This window comes from Empidonax traillii, unplaced genomic scaffold (genome assembly GCF_003031625.1).
Source record: "Empidonax traillii isolate 1590-97213 ecotype Southwest subspecies unplaced genomic scaffold, ASM303162v1 scaffold178:size2223814, whole genome shotgun sequence".
Classification (NCBI taxonomy): domain Eukaryota; kingdom Metazoa; phylum Chordata; class Aves; order Passeriformes; family Tyrannidae; genus Empidonax; species Empidonax traillii.
The window spans coordinates 1,244,448-1,262,781 of NW_020955371.1; the positions used below are offsets into that span (position 1 = coordinate 1,244,448).

The 18,334-nt window shown below is 39.4% G+C and overlaps 1 protein-coding gene across 5 annotated transcripts in view; it reads left to right on the plus strand.

The window, feature by feature from the left end:
- Nucleotides 1–18,334, plus strand: part of DIP2C (disco interacting protein 2 homolog C) — a 307,685-nt gene that overhangs the window by 264,472 nt on the left and 24,879 nt on the right. For 3 of the 5 annotated variants that reach the window (XM_027886135.1, XM_027886136.1, XM_027886138.1), the window contains 4 exons: nt 5,832–6,000; nt 6,943–7,113; nt 14,049–14,078; nt 15,772–15,833. In XM_027886135.1, the coding sequence (XP_027741936.1) occupies nt 5,832–6,000; nt 6,943–7,113; nt 14,049–14,078; nt 15,772–15,833 (432 nt within the window). The remainder of the gene's footprint in view (nt 1–5,831; nt 6,001–6,942; nt 7,114–14,048; nt 14,079–15,771; nt 15,834–18,334) is intronic. The other 2 variants (XM_027886137.1, XM_027886139.1) reach the window with 1 other exon arrangement.

Sequence of the window (18,334 nt, forward strand, 5' to 3'; positions counted from 1 at the left end):
CTGGCCTGCTCCACTGCGGTGCCCCAGAATGCCCCATTCTGTGAGGTCAAAGCTACTTAGGAAAGCTGCTGGAGCATGGAGCCAGCCCTTTGGTAAGTTCGGAATATATTGCATAGTTTTGCAAAGTTTTTATATTTCAAGAATTTATTATTTTATGGCCTAAAGGTTATAAAATAATAAAGAAACCTTGCAAAGCAGAGCAATACATTAAAGAGAACTGTTCCCTCTAAACTGGCTGCATGCTCCAGCGGGGTTTCCTTGGAACCTTTGTCATTGAACAGCACGTCCTAGGTGTGGCGGCAGCCATCAGCCCCATGTGAGTTCACAAACTCCTAACTGCTTCCTAACTTTAACAGGTTCTTACTCATGACTCAATAAAAGAATACCTTATGTTTGCGTTTTTCTCTTTAATGATCTCGTTGGTCCATTCTGAGAGGGTGATCCTACTATTCTGACTTGCACTGCATTAAATTTTAAACTGTATTACATTCTTTAAAAGGAAAAAAAAAATTAAAAGTGTCCCCCAATGTTAAAAGAGTGAGTTCTAAATCCCATTGTTCAGAAATGCTTCCTGAAATTAAGATGTCCCTATCTTAATGCTCCTCACTGTGGGGCAGAATAGAACATTCTGCAGTTCATTAGTGAGGATTCGCTTAAGTGATAGTTGCTGAGTAATGAAATAGAATAAGAATTTTCTCTCTACTTTAGACCAGCTAAGCAAACTCATATTGCAGTTCTGCTTTTAATACTGGAAGATAGAATTGTCCTTGCTCAAATTAAAATTAAGTACATTAATAATTTTAAATAAATTTTATAAAGTCAGTGAGACTCAGACTGGACCAGATGAACTGAATTTTCTGGTCCCTAAGAGCCATGAAATAAATAGCATGAATGCCATTAAATGATCCAGGGAAGGCTTTCCAGGTAAGGTGCAGTGAAGTGGCTTTCTCCTATCCTGCTCCTGCTGTCTCTTTCTCATGAAGCCAAAATCCCCAGTAGTGCTGCTAGGTAGCTTCTGCAGCAAGAGACTGCAAGGTTTCTTAGTACCCAAACAAGTGGAACTGTGCGAGAAATAAGCAAAGAATTGCAACATTAACAGGAGAACTGCATTTTAGGAAACTTTAGTGTGCTAGGACTCACTGTTTATTGTTAGGGTTTTTAGGCTAACTTGAAGCTACCTGGCAGACCTGAGCATTTCACCCAATTCACAGCCCTTTTATAGCAAATTAAAGGCAAGACCGCGTAAGGAAGCCTAAATGCCACATCAGAACAGGATAATTCTGACATGGGAAGTGAAGGATCTGAACATAAACATCTCTCATGTGTTTTGCAAAGTGCATACCAGGCACAGGAGGAATGTAAAGGTGCATCTGCCCACAGATTGCTGTGTGCCAGTTTCCTGGGGTGTCTTTAGCCAGTGTATGGTAATTTGTGGAAGAGACAGGTTAACTCAGCTATGCAGACTCTTCACAGGCTTTGAACTGTGGGCATGGCAACTCAATGATTTTGGGCTCTGCCAAATGCCCAGTTCCCTTACCTGTCCCTCATCACCAAATACCAAGTATTGTCTATAGAAATGTAGAAACTAAATGAATATACTTATGGGATTTAGCTGTGCTTACCTGCCTCCTCCAGTTAAGTGGGAAAGCAGCTCATCTCACCTGAAAAGGACACAGCAGTAAGGGCAGTGACAGGTCAGTAGCCTGCCAGAATGCAATTGCAAATTGGAGTTGCCGTTTGTCAGCATTTATTGACCTGCTGAAATTTCTGGAACTATTATAAAACCTCAGACTTTACTGTTAATCTGCCTCAGCACAATATGGGGTAAGTCTCTGATTCAGTGGAAAAGTTAAGTGCCAAGATGTCCTTCCAGGCATCTCCATATGCTGCCAAAACAGCCTGCCAAGCAGTGCAGCCAGTGTTGTGATCAGATGGTACCAAAATACATCCTGGTGCATTTACCTGGAGTATTCCTGTCCTTGGGCAGCCCTTGCTTAGTGCAGGCAGGCAAGGCTCTTCACTTACTGCTGAAATCCAAGGCTTTATCAGCCTCGGGAATCGTGTGAATACTTTCTCTCCCCTAGATTGCTATGCAGTCACCTAAAAGAAGACACCTTTTCTAAAAGTGATCTCCCACCTCAGTCACCCCTGCATTTCACTCTGCATCTGCATCCCAAAAGTCATTGTGACAAGGTGATGCAGGGATGCTCTGTGGTCACTCTCCTTTTTTGTCTTCTTTTTCTCTTTTGAATTTTCTAAAAATGGTGAGGACTGATAAACAGGTGTCCAGGCCTGTCAGGTTGTCTCTGCTGTTCTGCACTGTGTCTGCTCCTGTTGTAAGACTTGAATCAGGAGGTGGATACTCTTGTGACATAGATTTCTACAGCAGTGGAAGAAGCAATCTCACTACAGTTCCTTCCCAGTATTTACATAACAGTTCTTGCATCTAGTTCAAAGTATCAGATATTATTGCAATCTCAGAAAGGGGAAATTAGGTTCTACAGTTTATACTTAAACCCCAAAGTTTTCCTAATATCCCATTGATCCCCTTGATGCTAGAGTGTTCACCATTATTTTGTTGGTTCCTGTATGAGAATAGCAAAGCTGACAGTTTACCCATCTTAACTATTGTTTTTAAAGGTGAGATGGAACTGTTTTACCTTGTTCAGGGCCTCAGTTTCAGGATTAACTCTAGCAAATCTGGAGTACCATGCCCAGATGAACCTACCAAACTTCTCTACCATACCTAGAATTACGTGGAGGCAGCATTGACAGAACTTCTATAGGTTTGGAACCGTATCTAGCTTTATCAAGCATCTTCATGGCAGTCCTCCACAACTGCAGTTTGTTCAAGCACATGGTCTTCTGCATAGTGTTTGGCATTCATACTAAGCCAACACTCTCTAAAATCTCACAGTGATTTGAAGCCACTAGAATAGAGAAATGTTTCAACCAGCTGTACAAAAAAGTATTTTTTTCCTCAGATTCTCTCCACCAAAATATTGGTGATAGACAGCTTCTCAAGGGTTAATGTGGGAATAAAAACCTGTGAATTTTCAAGGATATGTGGCCATCAGGAACGTTTTGTTGCTTGGGGTGATTCACAAATCCTGCGTAGTGTTTCTGAGATTGATTCAGGGAGGTGAGCCAAGTTATGGCTGACATCATGGTGACCAGGTGCTGCATAAACCACTTCAGCTGTGGAACTGGCACATTCACCCCACAAATATGTCTCTATACTTCTTCTTCTGGCTCCACCAACTGCTCTAGAAAATCAGAGGGTATGCATGGGTTACTAAACCACAGCTCTGCAGGCAAAGCCTATGTTGGGCATGGTTTCCAGGCATGATATCAGCAGTCTGTAGGTTTGTGCACTGTAGACAAGAGCAGCACATGTCTGAGGTTCTGCACCTCAGAAAGTTTCATTCATTCCTGCTAGATATTTCCTGCTGCTCTGCAGTTTGATCCTGAACTACACAGCATTTTTGAGGCATTAGAAAACTCTGAAAAGGTACTAGCTACATCTTAATTTGTTTCAGTGTAATTGGAGTAATTGCTTTAGTCAAGGTCTGATCGTAAGAGTACCTGTTTCCCTCAGTGTGGAGAGAATGGGTTGTTTTGCTGAGGGGGAAATCCTCATGCTGAGGGGGAAAATATTTGTCTTTGGTATAAATTTCTATTCCCAAATTCCACTATTTTTGACAATTTTTCCTGGTAAATTACACTTGGAATCAATTTTCTGTTTTCCTACTGAAGCAATACAGCTTTCCTCTCCTATATTACTGTGGAAATTGTGGGGGCACTTTTCAGTCCAGGAATCAAGTTTGTTCTTTTGATTTTTGTATGTTCTGCCCAGCTGAATAAGTAAGAGATCTTAATATGCTTGTGAGTAATAATTCTCCCACATTTGACCATTTTGGTAACTTGTTTATTATTGTGCAGATAATTTTTTTTGCCAGGTTATATCGACTAGAGGAGTTTGGGGACAGGGGAAGAGTTTGATGCTTGTGTGGTTCTTACTTGTGTGGTTACAGCTTCCTGTTTGTAAGAATTTTGTATTTACCAGACAGATTGCATACCTTGATTATTTGCAGGGGCTCTAACCTTAAATTTGTGAATAAGTGAGACCTTTTGGTCTTACTTCTCTGAAAAACTTAATAGAATTGGCTAAGAAAGAAAGAACAGAGTAATATTTATACTAAGAACTGTTACTACTCCCTGGCTGTTTTGATCTGTCACTTGAGCTCAGGGCATACCCCTTTCAGGCGTGGGTAACATTGCCAAGATCTCTTTTCACATGTTTATGCAGCACATGTTCAAGGTTCAGTCATACTTTATTCTGATTCCATAAAAGTGTAATGGTTCATTTGACCGTGCTGTGCCATAGTCGTTGTGTCAGCCCTAGCCCAGAACACATCGCTCCATGGCAAGTCACTGGTCATGAATCAGCAGGAGTGGCATAAATGTGGACAAGCAGTCAAAGATAAAATTTCTGCCCTGTGATAAATGAAATCGTTTGAACTGTAGTTCATACATATTCCATGGCATCTTCTGGCTCATACTCCAGCGGAAACAATTTGGATTATTAACTGACACCAAGATTGGACTTGGACACCTCTTATGCCTTTATCGTACCAAATAAAGACATCCAGGTCACACAAACCTTGTTGTACTCAGCACAGCTTTTGAAAGCACTCTCATCTGGATTTAGTGTGGGTGGGGGCACTCACTCACTCACCATGGAGGGAACCTGTGTGAGCAGCCTGTCTGCAAGAATTGCAAAAGTGTGTGTCTTCTTCCTGATGTTCAGTGTTACAGAGATGCTCATATTCCTGAAAATAAAGTTCCATTTCATGTCTTACCTCAGGCACTTGGATTTGAAAACATCAGCTTTACATTACCAAGCTGGCATTTCAAGTTTTCAAGTCACAAATGGAATTTTCTTGTGCATCATAAATCTCAGGGGCTTTTATGGTCCTTTCTCAGAACTTCTATGATTTGGGGGGTTTACGCTGTCACCATTCCAGTTTGAAATATCTGCAGATCGCAAATTGAGACGTGAGGGGACTGTAAAATTGACGGTAAATCTGCCTGTGTGGGATGAGTGAACAACATAGAACCCATGGGAAATAAAGACATCAAATTGGGAATATTTCTTCCCTTGGGAAGAATCATAGGTACCAGAGAAATTAGCTCTGACATAATTGTTTCCTTCAGGGACCCTGATAAGTGTCTTTTCTCAATACGTATGCTCACTGGATATCCAGTAAACAAAAGATGTAGTATATTTGAGTTTCAAAAGTTAATAAAACTTTCACAGAATAAATCTAAAACCATGGGGCCAGATTCACTCCCTTGAAAATTATTGCAAACCTCTTGCTTGCTTTAGCAGGAGACAGGTTACTTCCATATTTAGCAATCAAGTACTCTTTTAATCAAGGTGTCTTAAAATGATAAATGCTCAATCTAAATTTTTTGTCAGCAACACATAATTTTTGTTGATATTATAATACTGCTTATTATCACCATTAATAAGTGAGCTATTTTGCTCTCTTTGGTACAGTTCTAACTGCAAAGTCCACTAGAATTTTGAGTAAATTAGTAGTGTAGGAGCCCAGTCTGCCTGCATTCCTCATGATTCATCATAGATTCTGAAGGTATAGCAAAAAACAGAGTTAAATTTCATGTCAAACTTCTGGAGCTGTGGAGCACTGTAAGACTTTACACATTTCATCCAGTGCTGTGATAAACTATATTCTAGTGCCCCATGGCTTGTAAACATCTGTTGACACAGATGTTTAGTGTGTGTTAATGAATCTTGTGTCTTACAGCGTTTATTCAGGACACCAGTCTATTTTGATTCCTCCCTCAGAACTGGAGACCAATCCTGCTCTGTGGCTTCTTGCTGTGAGTCAGTACAAAGTGAGAGACACTTTTTGTTCCTATTCAGTCATGGAACTTTGTACTAAGGGACTCGGTTCGCAAACAGAGTCGCTGAAGGTGAGTGATTCTGCTGTGCTGCACAACCTGTCGCCTGCAGGGTGGTGGTTGAGAGTCTCTCTGCTCTGCTAGATGTCTGCTGCGAGGAGAAAATCATCAGAGGGCACAAGCAGCTTCCACAGAGCCCATGTTATTCCTTGCCAAAGGCTATATATGAATATCAATCATTCTCTTTTAGATCACAGGGCTACTCAACATCAAGGAAAGGCTTTTATTTACCTAAGTTTTCTGATCTGTGTTGCGATCTGTGTTGATAGGGAAGTGTTGGAACAGAGGTGTAAATGTCCAAGAGGCCCAAGGAGTATTATATTGTATAGTGTGTTTTATGAATACCCTGATTATATGAAGTACTAATTTGGTTTTGACCCCTGTAGTTAAATAATCACATGTTTAAAAGTACTGTGTTGTTTTAACTAGATTGTCCTCATTGTATGGAGAGGAGAGTATATCTTCCTTTTCCCCCCCAGAATTAAAAGCCAAATAGCCAGTTAAATTTCTGAAATTATTTGAAATTTCCAGTGTGCTACTGAATTTAATTAGATCTCAAGATACTGATATTTATGATGTCTCCAGCTTTTACCATCCTTGCTTAATAATTTCCTAATCAGTTTTACAAGTCTAGACGTTGCTTCCTTTTTGCTGTTATTCACTGTCGTCTGAATTAATTTTGGGAATAGCATTCCCTCCCTTTAGAATTAGCATACCCATAATTTCCTGTGTGCTAATGTTGAGATGACAAGCAAGTATGTGTGCTCTTCTACAGCTATTAGACTGTCATCTGGCCATTCGGCCTCCGGGAAAGATGGAAATTGTACTGGTACCGTAGCCTCTGTTCTGCTGTTCCTCTTGAATCATAATACCTGCATAATACACTAAAGTACAACTGTTTTGCATTAAAATCTGCCCCTTTATGGCCTTTGTTACATTTTAACTTCTTTTTAGGCGAGGGGACTGGACCTTTCACGTGTGCGGACATGTGTAGTAGTGGCTGAAGAACGACCTCGGATAGCTCTTACTCAGTCATTTTCAAAGTTATTTAAAGACCTTGGTCTCCATCCACGGGCTGTCAGCACATCACTTGGCTGTAGAGTTAACTTGGCAATATGTTTGCAGGTAAGATTTTTCACTCCTTAAGCTCAAAGTTATTTTAAGAAAATGGTTTTCAGTAAGAAGCATTCATTTGCTGCTTGGTTGCAGACTTATTAAGAAAATGCATGTGGTACTTAATGTTCTTGCATATACAGGTAGTAAATTTCTGTTACTTTGTCAACTATTCATCCCTCTCATGTTGCACTCATAGCATTTATTCTGCCCATGAATGCAGTAATTCAGAGAAGCACCTAATAGTGACAGAATGCATCCTCTGTACTCCAAAACCAGTATATAGTTATGTCATGTAAACTCCAGTTTCCAAGTGTTTGCTTTGGTTTGCTGCAAAATGGATTCCTTCTGTTTGTAAAATACTTCCAACCATTACTTAGTTAACAAAATAGATATTTTCTGCAAACAGTTTATTGCTTAAAAAGGAAATTATTTTGCTACATCTCTTTCATTCTGTTTTGATCCACTAATCAGAAGAAAATTCCCAGGGGTAATAAAGGATTTAACTTGCATTTTTGAGGAATCTTTACTGAGTCATGATTTTAAGGACTGATGTAGTACTGTAGCTATTTGATTTGTATTTCTGAATAGCCTCTAGTTTTTCATCCAGTGATAACTACACCAAACAAATAGTTTTAGGCTGATGTAGAGTATGTCAATTTATCTTTCAGAACTTAGGGTGATGAAAATTAATTTGCTTCTTTTTTTAAGATGCTCAATTTTTAATTATTTTTGCCTTATTTCTAGTTTAAATTTATCTGGTATTACATTCAGCCATTATTTTATTGCATTTTTTGAATCTAGAGTAAGAATCTCATTTCTATCATGCATCTAATACACATTTTAGTCTTCAATATATAAAGAATCTTAAAACATGCATTCCTGATCTGTCTCTCATGTTTTTGTCTCTTGATCTCCTTCTGTCTTTCAAAATTTGGTTTCCACACATTATTCCTGTAATAATGCCATAGGTGTCCTACTCTTGTGTAATATGTTTTCTGATTAAATAACCTTTTAAGTACTAAAAGAATCATCTTCTGTATTGGCAGCTGCTTTGGCTGAGAAGTTTCATATTCATTTGGTCACCTACCATGTCTTTAACCTCTTCAAAGTCACAATCTCCCCTGTAGAACTTGGCTGTGCTCTGTGTGGTACATCCCACATTTTGGATCTGGCAGTTACCCCTAGTTTACATTAAGGATTTCTCGTGCGTGTAACACAGATACTTGCTTTGGTGTGGGGAAATCAGAACAGACCTTCTCAGTGACACTGCAAATAAGACACCTGTTATTCATCTCCTGCTTGTAAATGTAATTTATTTTTTTTTTATAAAACAATTTGATAAATACAGATTATGGCTTTGTCACAGACCAGTATGTCTGTGCCTGCCTTAGCAGCCTGCCCTTTTCAGTGTCACTAAAGGATCTTGGCTTTCATCAGACCTTGGCTAAACGGGACTGTGTAGTTCAGAATGTCACCAGGATACGAATACAGGAGGTATGCCACACCTCCAGCACTGCTTGCTTTCTCTCTGACTCCAGCAGAGTATGCCCCCAGCACAAGGTGTCTTTAATTGTTATTATCAAGCGTATGACAAGGCAAAGCTGAGCAGGGCTAAAAGTCATTCTGTGGCCCAGAGGTAGAGTTGTTTAGTTTGTCATTTTGTAATTGCTACCATAAATATTCTCCAGGAGTAAAGAAGTTTTAGAGAGGAGGCTAAGGAAGCAAGTGATGACCTACCCTCATGCAAACAGATCAGGATGAGGGGGGCTGTCAGCTCTCCCCTTCAGCTGTGGTGGAGATACTTCTGAAAGGTAAATCAGCTTCTCTAGTTCCTGGTCCATGGAGGAACCAGACATGAAAGATGCTGTAGATTACAAGGACAAAACAGCTGCAGAAGGTGACTTGCCACTGGTGGAAATCTCCATTTTAGGCTTGCACCAGTCTCTGGACTGTTAACAGTGGCTGCTTCACTTATAGGTCATTAATTCAGGACAAATAATAAAGTCAAGGAATGACAATAAGCAGCAGTAAGCCAGGTTCAGTGCCAAAGTATGGCTTGTTGGAAGTAGCATTGTACTCAGTCTGCCTTGGTTGGAGTTAATGTTTTCATAGCAGCCCATATGGAGCTTTGTTTTGGATTTGTGACTGAATGTTGATAGCACACCAATGGCTGAGCAATTGCTGAACAGTGCTGCACAGCATCAGGGCTTTCCCTGTTTCTCCCTCTCCCCACAGCACCAACACCCCACTGGCTCCAGTAAGTGGGCTGGGGGAGAAAGGAGCTGGGAGGGGACACAGCCAGGAAAGCTGTCCCAAGCTGACCTGGGAAAACCCATACCACATGATGTCATGCTCAGCATTAAAGAAAAAGGATGGCTGGTCATCCAAAGTAGCCATTGCTCAGAGACTGGCTGGATATTGTTCTGCTTGTGAGAGGTGATGAGTGATTGCTTTTGAATCACTTGGATTTTTCTCTTTCCTTCACTCATTAAACTCTTCATCTTGATCCATGGGTTTTCTGACTTTTGCTCTTCCTATGCTCTCCCTGTCCCACTGGGAGCCAGGTGGGTACTGAGCTGCTGGCTGGGTCAGCTCACTACAAACATGCAGGAAAGCTGACTGCACTCAGAGAAACTGGAAGTCCTAATTAGAATGGAGTTAGGCTGGATTTTGGCTTGACTGTGTATATCTGCCTTGTGATTATGTTAACTCCTTAGCTGAAGAAGTTTGCTTCTTAGATGGTTCTTTACAGAAGGAGTTAGTGAATTAAACTGTTAAAGTGGGTAAATCTCTGAAAGAAGGTTATTAATGAATTATTTATGAATTTAAGAACAGCACAGAATGAGAGCCTTGAGTGAGATGGTTAAACAGCCTGGCTGATCATATAGCTGAGTGCCAGGCATCATTGATTTCTACTAAGATGTGGCATCTCAATCCATAGGGCAAACTAAAAGCCAAATACTTTTTCTAAGGAGTGGTGTGGCTGGAGTGAAGAAAAGCCATTTCAGGACAGGCTATATTTAGTAACATTATCCTCCCAAGTAGAATGGTTTTTGAAGCATTTGAGGCAAGGGTTGTTTGGCAAGTTTTAAAGGTGTTTGAAACATTACTAAAGATTTTACTTACAAGCATCACCACAAAACTTTGATGGAGAATATAAAGATAGAGGATTGCATCCTTTGAAGCATCTGGCAGTAGACACTGCCAAAGACTGGATACTAAATTAGGCTGGATGCTCTTTCCAAACTGTCTAGAAGATTAGGGCTAGTGGTATTCCAGAATAGCTTGTGGGCTACTCTGTTTTCTCAGCTGAGGAACAGAATGAATTTTAATTCTTGATCAACACTGTTCCTGAAATTAGCATTGTCTCCAATATGTTCCAGAAATGGGTTATGATTTCTGGATTCTTCACACTGCATAAAAATACTTCTCAAGATGTTTGAGTCAACAGCATCTGCCTTTGCTTTTTTATTTCCAAGTTGTGTCATCCATGAGATTAGCATGTGGTTCCTGGAGCGCCATCTTCCACAGGGATTACTGTGTTCCAGCCTGTTCTGCAGTCTTCCTAAAATATGTATCTACTAATCACATTATTAAACATATCTCAAAGTTCAGTTATTGACCCTTGCAGCAAAAAGCCTATCCAGGGTTCTTCTCTATGGGCTGCCTCTAAAACAACTTGGATATTATATTTGATACCTTCTTCATTTCCAATTTTGTGGACAAATTCAAGACTCAAGTGTTTCAAGGCAAAGGTATCCTGGTTTTTCCTAAAAGCTTTTGATTTTTTACTCTTCCCCTCTCCAAAGAAAAGAGGAGAAAGGTGTATATGTACATGTATGTGTCTCTGTGTGCATGTATAAAGACTTCATAGCAGAATTTAATGTTTTATTAAAGATTACCCTAAAAAGGAAATCATTGTGATAATCCCTTTGGTACAAAAGAGTCCTAGTCTACCAATTTGTCTTAATTTCCAGATTGAGATCACTGACAGACTAATGCGTTGTCATTTGTATTTATTTCCTCTCAAATTTAGAGCAAGTTTAGTATGTTTCCTTTGAGGTAGTAATTTTGGACTGGATTTTTAGAGATGTGCTTTTGAAAATAAATAATCCCCTCCATCTTTAGGCACTTAAATACCATTAATATCTGACCTTTCATGGCTGTGTAGTCACAGATAATGGTCTAGGGATTTCTGAGATGAAAAGATTGCATCCAGCATATTTTAATTCTCATTAACCAGCATCTTAGCATTCTCAAGAGAGAGAGAAAAATAGATATGAAAAGTAGCCTGTTTCTTAGAACAGCACAGATGGTTCTCTAGGATTTTAGCTGATTTCCATTTAAACACTTGGAATAAATATTTTCATTTTATTCAACCTGCTACAAAATTTCAGTTGAAGGAAAACTTTTAGAAGTTGTTCATTTTCCTTAGTTGACCCTGAAAATCTACTAATAAGCCTGTTCAAACTGCAGCAGGAGAAAAGGTTTCATCTTGCTTCTTCTATGTCTGCCCTAACTGAGACTGCAAGGTTAAGTGAGTTATCCCATATCCATCTATAGTCAGTAGAATTGCAGAAATACTTCAATAGACAGTTTCATTCAGCCTGTCTCAGGTGCCCATCTTGAGGTATGATTCATCACCATCAGGAGATACTTCTTACCTTATACTGCATGCTTTTTTCTTTGATGGCTGAAGTTATATGAAGTGAACCCTTTCCTCACTGTGTAGCAAAGAAATCTTTGTTAGTCAGTTTAAGGATTAAAGTTAATACTTGTTTTTACTTAGTGATAGATTAGACCTTTTGAGCATCTTCCATATTAAAAGTAATAAAGGGCAGGTCTGCAAAGAGTGCAGCAGGGGACCATGCACTTTGCCAGAGGTATGATTCACGTTTAGTTATTTATTATAGCTCTGGGTGAGTTCCCTCAGATTCTGTTTCCCCACCTTTACTTTGTGTCATGCCATTAAGTTCTTTTCACAGCTCCAGTTGCTGTGCTTGTGTGTGTGAGATTGTCAAGTGTACACCAAAAATTCCTTTTCTGAGCATCTCTGGAGCAGAAGTATACTCAGACTAAACACTCAGGCCACATCCTTAGACAGAAAAACAAAACCCAAAAGAGCATTTATTTTTAGATTCCTAGGACTTCTGATTGCCCTAGTTCCTGATTTTTAACTCTGGGGAGGGAAGTAGGGGAGAGCATGCAGCTTGACCTTTGACTTCACTGGAAATTAGTTGTGGACTGAGTCTTGGCATGTGGTCAGCCCTACAGCTGACTTGTTGGGGTAGTTCTTTAGGTAGTTAGACCTGCAGTGTTTTCCCAGAGAATAAAAGGAATAAAAGCCTGGCATATTGAAGAGGTTTGCACAGACCCATGAATGGTTCACCAGTGGCAGCCAATGGATGGGCAGGAGATTTATTTAGCCAAAGAGATGTGACTTACGATATACTTGTTTTCAGACAGAAAATTACATTTGTCCCATTTTGTTTCCTTGAACACTACCCAGCATATCCTGGGTAAACAACACCAGAAGTTGTGTTGTTTCTTTCCTGTTAACCAGCATTACAGATGCTCTCCATCTCTGTCTCACGAAATAAATGTGCACAGACAAATTGAGTCAGTCACTTCGGTCTTGGCTAAGGCTCTGATTCTTTTGAAACACTTTCAGAGTATCCCAGCTGCAGCTGGCTGCAAAAGGACATAGCTGATGCTTCAGCTGCTGTTTCTCAAACCATTCCATAGTTAAGAGCCATGTAAGACTCTGGTACTCTCAAAGTCCTTTCTGAACCTGCAGTGTAGTCACATGCAATGAATTATGTAACTGCTGGATTTCAGCAGTTCTCCTGCATTCTTGCAGTTACACTGCAGTGTTCAACCTGAATTATTAGCAATACTATTTTGGGGCATCAATGTAATAAGCAGCTCTGTCCCATTTTTTTAAGTGCTTCATCTTCCCCTGCATCCAAAATAAACCTATTTTAAGATGCTGCTGTGGCAGATGATGCTGCAGTTTTTAACTCTGCTGGCATTCAGAAGTTTGAGGAGAAGGATGAGGGATGCCAGTGCTTTCAGAGCTGTTTGTTTTCACAAGTCGTAGGGCAAGTCCTACTGCAGCCATCTGGTATTAGATGCCCCACATGATAGTAGTGGCTTGGGACGAGTCACCTCAGAGTTTTTTGTTGTCTCTTTTCTGCATTATCATTTGTGGTAGAGTACTGATGGGTTTTTATCAGCTTTTAATTTTACTGTTCTTGATACATATTACACTGTTTACCATAGCAAATAGATTAAGAACAAAGAATTATTGGGCTATAAATTGACTCCAGTTATTTATGGTCTTGTAGTTAGACTGTGCATGAGGCCTTGATTTTATTTCATTGTAGGATCAGGTATGCAAGAAGATGTAAATATCTTTCTTCATTGTATACTAACTTTATTTTTTTCCAAAAAGAAAGCTTACCTTTGATTTCCAGAGGACATCGCTTACAAACTTCTGTTAGTAGTGAAATGGCAGACCTGGAACTCAGTCTCAATGTATGTGCATTAAAATAGCAGGGCCACAATATTTAATGACTTCAAAACCAAAAAACAACAAAAAACCCAGTATGTTAGACACGTTTTCCACTAACAACATTGTCTGTAGTGTCCTAAAACCATTTAAGTCTGTTTGTCCAAGGTTAGCAGTCTACAGCTGTCTCTTCTGTTGCTCTACTAAAATGTTGACACCTCATTTTTTACTTTTTTTAACCTTTAATGGTATAATGGTTAATTTGTAAAATTCCTGTATTTGACATTGTTTTTCTTTTTATTTTACTCCCTGCTTTTTGCATTCTCCTCTTTTTATTTTCTCCCACCCTTCATTCCCATTTTTTATTATTATTTTTGTCTTGTGTTACCTTCTTTCCTTCTCTCCCTCATCCCTGCTATCCCTGCTGCTATAGCCTCACAGGCTGGGGAAGCTGGCCGAGCAGGTAGGGGATTTTCATGTTCCCTCAATACCCACCTATCAGCTTCCAACAGTGGGACAGACTAGAAATTGAGTCTGGAGATTTGGGGATTTTCAGATCCTTCTATGAAATTATAAATAAGTCCAGCACAGCTTTATCTGGATGCAGTTTTCATCAAATATTATCTGTCCATTGTAACTACTTCATTCACACTGAAAATAATAAATACCATAGTGATTGTCTTTGATTTTCAAACTTGACCGTTTCCATTATTTTACAAATCAATTCAGGTTTACTTTTATTTTTAAAGATAACCAACTTTTCCTTGGTTTTGTTTTTTTCTTTTTAACATTGCATATATTTCAAATAAGCTCTCCACTCAGCACTAGTCTGTTACACTGCTGAGTTTACTAGTAGACTGAAAATCGTGTCGTTAATAGCTAGAGAGGATATTGTATCTTGTATTGTGTATAACAAGCTAAAGAGGCTAACATGCATGTGCAGCTCTATTACTCTTGTTCTCCTCTGGTGGTGGGTCATAATCAATACCTGTACAGTAAGTATCAATTGGTAGTGGTAACTCTTTTCCCCTTCAGATACAGAAATTAGCCACTTGTGGATGTCTGTTGCGATTTTTGGTGCTCAAAAATTGTGTAACTATCAGCCAGCATTGCAGAAACGTAAAATTTATCCCTAGACATTCCTAACGTGAAGAATTACTACAATATGTCCCAAATGGGACAGAAATCACAAGGAGTTGATGTTGCCTGCTATTTAAAGTAGTAAACATCTGAATAACTGATAAAGGAGTTTGTGCACCTGAAGTTCACCAGGGTTAAGTGAATTCCTCTGCTGAAAAGAAAATTTCCACAGTTCCAGCGTTCCAAAATGGAGTTGTGCTTTTCTTCTAGCTTTCTGCTTAGCAGTAGCATGGGGTTTGCAGCAGAGAAAAGAGCCCTAGCCTGGAGCATTGAGAATTCACATGATGTTCAGTGGTGATGAGTTTGAAGTTTCGGATAAGGGCATATCATAGCAGGCTACAAAACTGCAGAAAAGCTGTGGGTGGAAAGGCCTAAAGACTGTATCATCTCTGCATGGAAGGAAACTAAAATTAGTCTGCCGCTTTTCAAGTAACTAAATATTATGACATAAAACAAGGGTTTAAATTATGCAGTGGAAGACTGAAAAGGAATAGAATAATTGCTTACAGACCTTCAGTCCAGATTGGTTCATGTCATGCGTGCTACCTTTACTATCTTTAGCTTCAAGTGTATTCTCTGTTGCATGTATGGAAGACTCTCAGTAAACCATGCTTCACGTTCCTGACCATGTGCTTCTGCCATTAAACTGTGTCTCCTCAGCAATTTCCGCCTTCCTTTATATGGCAAAATGTGTTTAACATGTTTTGTATGTATCCATGTGCTGATTACTTGGCCTTTTGTAGCAAATAAAACCTATGTTGACATGTGTTGGTTAAGTAGTTTGACTGCTTGATGTTTTCCCGACCCCCAAGGTAACATGTGCCTGACGGTAGGTATGTTTTCCAGTGCTTGTTCTGATTCTGTAAAGCTGAGCTTTGACTGATGAATAGCTTAAATATAACTTGTCATTTGATTAGCATAATTAGCACTGGAATTAATGTTTGGTTATTTGGGGGGTAAAACTCTTCTCTCCTCCGAGCCTTCAGTTTCTGATTAGCTGATGTTGTTGTTTACAGGGAACATCTGGACCAGATCCCACCACAGTGTATGTTGATATGAGGGCACTGAGGCATGACAGGTCGGAACCACCTTTTTCTTTTTCTCTAATAATACACACAATTAACAGACTTTATAGCAAGAAAACTACTTACAGCACACCTCACGGACCCTGGAAGCCTTTGTAATTCTCATTTTGTTCAAACTCCTACCAGCAAGCAGACATAGACATTCTGTAACTCTAGGATTCTATATTAGTTGGTTAATTAATTTTACCATTGATAAAACTGAAGCATATGACATCACCACTGCAATGACTAATAGGATTCCCTGCCTTTATTGCCATCAGGATTTCGTGACACTTGTATTCAGGTGGTGGACCCCAGCCAGTCCGTAGGAATTGGAGTTCTGTTGGGCCTCTTAGCTTCACAGAGATATTTCTTCTGGGTTGGCAGCTGTTAGGCAGGGAGGAGACCACAAGGGGATTTGCTCTCTTAATGCTGTAGAACTATGCAGGGATAGATTATTGGCTTCAGCCACTGTGAGCAACCACATTCTGTATTTGTGGGTATTTCCCAGTTTCATCTTTAGTGTTAGATCTGTATGCAAGAAGTGAGAACTGAAATTCAAGACTTCAAAAACTACCCATGCACATATATTTCAGTTTTCCAGTACTCTGGTCAAAATGATAGCAGAAATCTCTTTATAAAAACTGTAACAAAAGAAAAAGTTTTTTATGAACTTTGGAAAAGGAGAACATTTAATTAACAGTCCTGGTTCCCTTAAAAAAAATCATTGTCCAAACAGGGCTTTTTTTCTGTTCTTTTTCTTTCATCCTTCTTAAAAGCTTAACAGAGAATTTGCTCCCCTTAGGTGAATACCAACTGTGGCTATATCAAAGTGACCCACTCAGCTCTCAGAGTGCAAACCTCAGGGCACTGCAGGCCTTGGGTGGTTAAGTCACACACATACACATATTTTCTTGTTGCACATGGAGTTTGGCAGGTAAAAGAAAGGAGATGCAAGATACTTGATTCACTGTTTCTTTATTCCTTTTGCACACAATGTTATCAATAAAAACACTGATGTTTGATCTGTCCTTTGGAATTACAAAAATCTGCATAACCTAGCCCCAGAGACTGTATGTTCCTGGAGCAGCAACTGCAGTATTGTGGAAACACACTTGGTGGTTATACTCAACTCAGGAAAAAAAAGGCCTTTTCTATAGAAGGAGAATACAACATTCACAGTTAGTAAAAATTATAAATAATAAAAATAAATGTATATATAGAAGAATTAAAATTTACTGTTTATAAAAGTTGCATAAACCATGGGTATAGTATTTCCTTGCCTTAGCATGTCATTGAGAAGTAGGCATCATTATCAAAATCAGACTCTGCAGTGTCCTAATTTACATTTAGTGACTAGTTCTACAGAACATAAAAGATGATCTTTAGAGTTGGTTCTCATATTGTGGTAATGTAGATTTTAATTTGATGGATTGAAGCTGTGCCTCATTTACCCAATCCTGTGGAATTTAGAATTAGATTCATGGGTCATAAATTAGGGAAGAAAACAACTTTATTTGATGTAGTCTCTTCACACTTGCTGCTTCTAACCATTTTAGTAGAACTGAATGTCCCTAGTACTAAACAATAACTGAAAGATTGCTGTACATCATGTACTAACAACCCACTGAGTCTTTGCAGGCCAGTCAGTCCCCCAACAATATGAAAAATTTGCACTGTACACTTAATGTAGGAAAATGTCTTTCATAATTTATATTTTAGAACAGGTTTTCCAAAGTTTGAAAAAGACTAAATGCAATTTTTTTTTTTTTCTTGGCATGATGACACTTTCTAGTTGCTTCAAAAACCAGCTGCAGTTCATCTCTAAAATGATTTAAATCCTATTCATGTCTATAAAAATAATAATCAGTTTGAATACAACTATTTCAAGCTCATCCGGTAATTATGTATTTGCACACTTCACAGCTTCAGAAAATGTCACTTTTTTATAGGAGTTTAGGTCAAAATACCTGTGCTGTGTACAATCTGTGTGGAGATTCAGGGGTGGTTGGTCAACCAAATGAGACGGTTCCTTCCCAGCTCTCACTGGGTTTGCATGGTTTGCTTCCTGGATGAAGGTGGAGCTTTTCAAACCCCTTTTTGTGTGTCTCTGTGTGGTTTTGAGCTATCAGCCCACTGGTTTAGCTGCTGGGACTCTGGCCATAGTACTGGGCTCACCTGGAAGTTCAGGAAACTTGTTCCAAGAGGTGCAACCACTTGGTCAGTGGCTGGCATGGGTTTTGATACTGGAAAAAGGCTTGATTGCCTAACTGTGAGCATCTAGTGCAGTTCTAGATGCTACAGCTACCTCAGCAGGGTCTCCCATGGAGCTCCCATTGTATTTTCTAGCCCTAATGAGATGTCCCAGACACCCTGTGCTGTCTCAAATGGCATTAGGATACCTCCTTTTTTTTTTGAAATTGAGTAGCATCCTAAAAGCAAGAATATATAGCTCTGGCTTGCTCTTGGTGGCAGGTCATCACTGTTGTTGTACTTGGCATCTTACTGATTTTCT